The following is a 6,000-nucleotide window of genomic DNA, read 5'->3' on the forward strand; positions in this document are numbered from 1 at the left end:
GAAACAAATCAGCCAATTCCTGAACCTAAATCAACTGCAACTATAGGAATAGAGAAAAAAGAGAACTAGCTGAAGAGAAGAAGCAATAGCATTTAGAGAGCACCTCCTGCATCCATTTCTGTTTTTGAGATTGTGGAAAGAGAAGGAAAGGAAAAGAATATGCCTTCACTGTCAAGGCTTTTTAGGTCTAACTCTGGGAGAGAAGAGATGGAAACATCAAGCTGAAGACAACAGTACATAATAAATAATAAATTATGTGAAGCAAATTGTGATCTTTCAAGATGTCCTTAACAGGCTTTCAGATACTTTTAGGCACTTTTTGAGCCATTAGGAAATGTTGTCACCTGATTATAGTGGTGCTTCAGTTATAACCAAGTCATAAGGCTCAATTGTAAGTGTATGTCAAGCTCAATCAATTGAAATGATCAGCAAATGTCAGTTGGTTTTTGAACCTAGGTCTTCCAACCCTGAATCTTATACTCATCCTATAGCATTGCCCCAGTAGTAGATAACCAAGCTCATTAAAATAACTTAAAACCATCAAAAATTAAAATTGAATGAATAAGTGGAATAGGAATAGGGACTGGACTGATTGCTTCACTGGACAAAACAAATTTTTTCTTAAATCAAAAGATATTTATTAAGTACCTCCTGTATGCTAGCCATTGGACGTACTACTAAGTATACAAAGAAAAGCAAGATCATTCCTAGCCTTCAAGTAGCTCATCATTTAATAAGAGAAACATGCAAGCTATTCTGTCAATATATATAGCATGAATTAAAGGTCCTCTCAGAGGGAAGGCATTAAAATTGAAAAGAAAGTATAGTTGAGACTTGAAGGAAGCCAGGAAAGCCAAAACATGAAGAGAGAGATAATTCCAGGGAGGGGGGACAGCCTATGAAAACGCAAAGATGTGGGAAATAAGAGTGTTTTGTGTAAAGAATAGCAGGAAGGTCAATGTCACTATATTGTGGAGAATTAGTTTTAAAAGACTGGAAAAGTAGGAAGGAGCCAAGTTCTGAAGGGCTTTAAATATCAAAGAGAAGAATTTGTATTTCGTTGCCAGAAATAACAGAGAGCAAGTAGAATTTTTTGACTAGGGAAGAGACTGATATGGCCAGATGACTGCTGTAGAAAGATCACTCTAAGAACTGAATAGGACGAAGTCCTTGAGACACTTGAAGAAAAGGGGAGAATGTGTAATGGTTCATGCCTGAAGTAAGGAAACTCTCTCTTCCAAGCCAAATTCATCCTTTCTTTGTACCTCTCAATCTTAATTTTTTGCCTAGAAAAATTTTAAGAGACTTGCCAGGATACATAGAAAGCATGTGTTTAAATGGACAGGGTAGAACACAGGAAATCCTAGCTCCAAGACCTGTTCTCTATCCACTACATTATATTGACTCTTTTAAATGAATAAATAGTATAATTAAATGATATTGTAAGTTTTGAAAGAAAATAAAGTGTTCAGTACAGTTGAGTGCCCTTTTCATTAATCTTTAAAAATCATAGATATATACTACTCTCTATTCATCTATTCATAGATCTAAATAAGAAATTTCTTTCTTTTAATATTTATTCAAAAATTAGTCCTAGAAAATATATACCTCTGAGGTTCAGGGACTTTAGGCCAGATTGGAATCAATATCTTTTTCAATTGACTATCTTATTTTCAATAATTTCCCTTCTGAAATTCCATTCCATATTTGTTAACTATTAGATAAGAGTTCTGAATTGGTCAATTTCCCTTCACAGGTCCATAATGATACCCTGAGAATTGTACTGGTTGGAAAAACTGGAAATGGAAAAAGTGCAGTAGGGAATACCATCCTGGGGAAGGAAGTTTTTATATCTAAAACTACATCACATTCAGTGACCCAGGTCTGTGAAAAAGCAGTTGGAACCTGGAAAGGGAAAGACCTTACAATTGTTGACACACCTGGGTTGTTTGATACAAAGAAGAATCTAGAAACCACTTCTAAGGAGATCAGTCGCTGTGTCATCCTTTCCTGCCCAGGACCACATGCCATCATTCTGGTTCAGCAACTGGATCGATACACTGATGAAGCAAAACACACTGTCTCTTTGATTAAGGCAATCTTTGGGAAGTCAGTCATGGACTTTATGGTCATCTTGTTCACTCGGAAAGATGACTTGGGAAATGGGACCCTAGATGACTTTATAAAAACTTCTGATAAAGATATCCAAAATCTTATCCAAGAGTGTAGTGGAAGACGCTGTGCTTTTAATAACAAAGCTGAGGGCAATGAAAGAGAAACACAGGTGAAGGAGCTTATGGACATGATTGAAAAAATGGTGAAGGATAATGAGGGAAAATACTATTCAGATGAAATATTTAAGAAAACTAATGAGTCACTGAAAAGACAAAGAGAAGCCTTGAAGGAAATCTACACTTCACAAAGAGATCGTGAGCTGAAATATATAGAGGAACAATATGCTGACAGAGATTCTCTGACAGAAGAGAATCAAAGGGAAAAGGAAAAACAAATGGAAGAGGTATACAAGAATTATGAAAAAAAAATGAAAAATGTAAACACAGATGCTGAGAAGTCTGTATTTGACCAAATTTTTCAGTACATGAGGGATAAGATTTCTCAAATTTCTGGTTGGTTTAGAAAATGATGATCTATTGATTTCTTATAAATGGTGATATCTTGGATGTACAGAATTATAACCTTATGAAATGGGTAGAAATAAGTCCTACTTTTCTTCATGTCACTGAGAGAAGTGATTTTTAAATGAAAGAACATTATATGTTGGGGATAGAGCCCCCACTGGGGATTTGCCATATTATATAACTCCCAGAATTGAATTTCACACTTGTTTTGCCTGATACTTTATTTACCATGTGCCTAAGAAGTAGGCTATGACACTTTAAACACTTTATGGAAGCAAGTAGCTAATTAGTCATGAATAATTCTGTACATAAATAAAAAATGGTACCCTTTAGCATGGGAGAAATGTTTATGTAGTAAAAAGGACCAGGAATTGGTCATAGTCCTATCATCATCATAGAAGTCAGATTACTCCTTGGACAGCTTTCTGACTCCTTATTGTCCTGAGTCTGACATGATATTAGTCTTCCATATTTATTAATTCTTTTTATGTACCACCTCCATACTTAACAAAGAAACAAAAATTATTCTATCTTCCTCCTAAACATGGCTTTACTTTTCATTTGTGCTCCTATTCAGCTACTATGAACTCTTTGCTTTGGCCTGTAGGGAATATAAGCTCCCCATTAGCAGGTATTGTTTCACTCATTATACTTGTATTCCTAAGACTATCTGCTATATAGCAGATGTGTAATAAATGCTTGTTAATGGTTCTACTTAGCCAAGTTATGTCACTGATATGAGACATTATAGTGCCATCTCATTGACTGGGTTCTTCAAAGACCTGAGCTCCATATTGCTTTTCTTTCTCCTTCCCAATTCACTAAATAGGAGAAGTTATTTCTAAAACTGATTGGGTTAACAAGGGAAGGTAGAATTATCTTGAGATTTAAGTTCTGTGGAATAAGTATTGTCCTGTGACTAGAGATAGTTGATAATACCTTGTGAAGATGGAAGGATGCTTCATTAAGGAAATAAACATTTATATAATCTACTATGTGCCAGATACTGTACAAAATGCTTTAACAAATATCATCTCATTTGCTCCTAAAGACAACTATGTAAGATAAGTGCCATTATTAGCTCCATTTTATATTTGAAGAAACTAAAATAGAAGTTAATGAGTGGTTTCTGAAAAACATGACAATGAATGTTTGTGGTAGTTCTTTTTGTAGTGGCAAGGAACTGGAAATTGAACAAATAATCATCAGTTGTGGAATGGCTGAATAAATTATGGTATATTAACGTATTGGAATATTATTGTTCTGTAAGAAACGATAAGAGTTGATTTCAGAAAATCTTGGAAAGGCTTACATGAACTGATACAAAGTGAAGTGAGTAGAATAAGAGAATATTGTACACAGTAAAAATAAGATTATATGGCAATAAACTGTGATGGACTTGCTTCTTTTCAACAAGGAGGTGATTCAATTGAAATCATATTATCTACCTTCTTAATGGGTAGGGGAAAGGGATGGGAGGAGCAGAGAAATTTAGAACTGAATATCTAAAAAGAAAAGAACGCCTAAAATAAGTAAATTATATTTTTTAAAAATAAAATAAAGTTGTCTATCCAAGTCTTTTGAATATCTGTCTATTAGGGAATAGATTCTATTCTTATAAAGTTAAATCAGATTTTAAAAAAATAATAACTTTTTAGTTTTCAAAATACATGCAAAGATAGTTTTCAACATTCACCATTGCAAAACCTTGTGTTTCATATTTTTTTTCTCTCTCTCCCCTCCATCCTCTCCCCCTAAATAGCAAGTAACATCCAATATAAGTGAAACGTGCAATTCTTCTAAATATATTTCCACATTAAATAAGATCTTTTAAAAAACCTTCATGAAAAAAACTTATTGTAAATAATTTTCTCTAATTACCTGTTTCTTTTCTAATTTTTATTATATTACATTTAATTGTGCAAAAACTTTTATTTTTTTGAAATGAAAATTAAATATTTTATCTTGGTGCTCTCTTTCTTTCATTTATTTAGTTATGTGCTCTTCCTTTGTCCATAGATCTTTATTGCTCTAAATGTGACCTTTCTATATCTGGATCATGTAAACATTAATATGTGGTGTGAAGTATTGGTCTAAAACCAATTTCTACCAGCCTGCTACTTATTTTTCAAGGATTTTGTCAAATGCTGTGTCATTTCCTTAGTAATAGGTGTTTGGAAGATTACCAAAAATTATACTATGTTTGTTTCTCTATGTTGAATACCTAAATTGAATACCTAAATTATTCCACTAAGCAACCTCTGCAGCTCTTCTTAAAAATCAGTACAAAATAATTTTGATCATTGTATTTTATATTAGTTTTCTTTCATGATTTTTTGAAATACATCTAGATTCTTTTTTGCCATAGTTTTCATAGAGTCCAAAAAATCTTAAAATAACTCTTCTTGAATCTATATTTCATTTGTTATTTCTGATGTGAAATTCATTATACTTGGTTTTTTTTAATCTTTTGGCTTTTTTTTTTAATTTTAATTGTCTTATAGAATCATGAATTTTTTCTGGTTTATTATAATTTTCAAGCTACTTTGGGTAAAGTCTTATGCCCTTTATGCTAAACTGCTATTTCTCTTTCCAAGTCTTCTCTACACACATCTCATTTCATTTCCAATCCTATTCTCTTCCTGAGCTCAAATATGGCCTCAGATAGTTATTAGGTGTTTGTTCCTGAACAAATTACTTAACCTTGTTTACTTCAGTTTCGTCATCATTAAAACAAAATTGAGAAGGAAATAGCAAACTACTTCAATATCTTTGCCAAGAAAATCTCAAATGAGATCATGAACACACACAAGCACAATTGAAACTACCAAAAATTACAATCTTTTGAAATTCCTTTTGTTAACTCACTTCATAAACTGTTTTTATTTAAGCCAATTTGCATTTTGCAGTGATTTTCCTCTTCTGTCCTGTGTTTTAGTCATTCCTATCATCACAATGTTTTTTTTTTTCTTTTTTTTGCTATTGCTGTTTACTCATTATCCAGTCTTTCTTCACAGTTACTTAAGAAAATGATGTCTGAAAATGGGATTAGATATCTGGATCATTGTTAAATATGAGTACAGATAATAATACCTAAGAAGAATTAATTTATCTATAATTTTACTAATCAAAAGAGTTTCAAAACATAAAGAAAATTTAGGAAGGAAAAAGAAACTGTTACCAATATAACTACCAAATTATTTATTATAAAGAATAGGTACATTATAGAAATGAGCATAGCAATAGAGGTCTTAAAACAAAGGCCAGGTTCTATATACTTCCAGAGGGGTTACCTGTCTTAACTAGAGTCTTTTCACTATGTTATTATGATTATGTATGGGTTATGGAATTGTGTTGTGTT

General features: G+C 32.5%; 1 protein-coding gene across 8 annotated transcripts in view; it reads left to right on the top strand.

The window, feature by feature from the left end:
• LOC100919534 (GTPase IMAP family member 7) overlaps nucleotides 1-3,882 on the top strand; it is a 56,208-nt gene extending 52,326 nt beyond the window's left edge. For all 8 annotated transcript variants that reach the window (XM_031939398.1, XM_031939402.1, XM_031939396.1 and 5 more), the window contains one exon: nucleotides 1,757-3,882. In XM_031939398.1, coding sequence (XP_031795258.1) covers nucleotides 1,757-2,644 — 888 coding nt within the window. In that variant the 3' untranslated portion in view covers nucleotides 2,645-3,882. The remainder of the gene's footprint in view (nucleotides 1-1,756) is intronic.
• Nucleotides 3,883-6,000: the final 2,118 nt, after the last annotated feature.

The sequence above is a fragment of the Sarcophilus harrisii genome, chromosome 5 (assembly GCF_902635505.1).
Source record: "Sarcophilus harrisii chromosome 5, mSarHar1.11, whole genome shotgun sequence".
Classification (NCBI taxonomy): domain Eukaryota; kingdom Metazoa; phylum Chordata; class Mammalia; order Dasyuromorphia; family Dasyuridae; genus Sarcophilus; species Sarcophilus harrisii.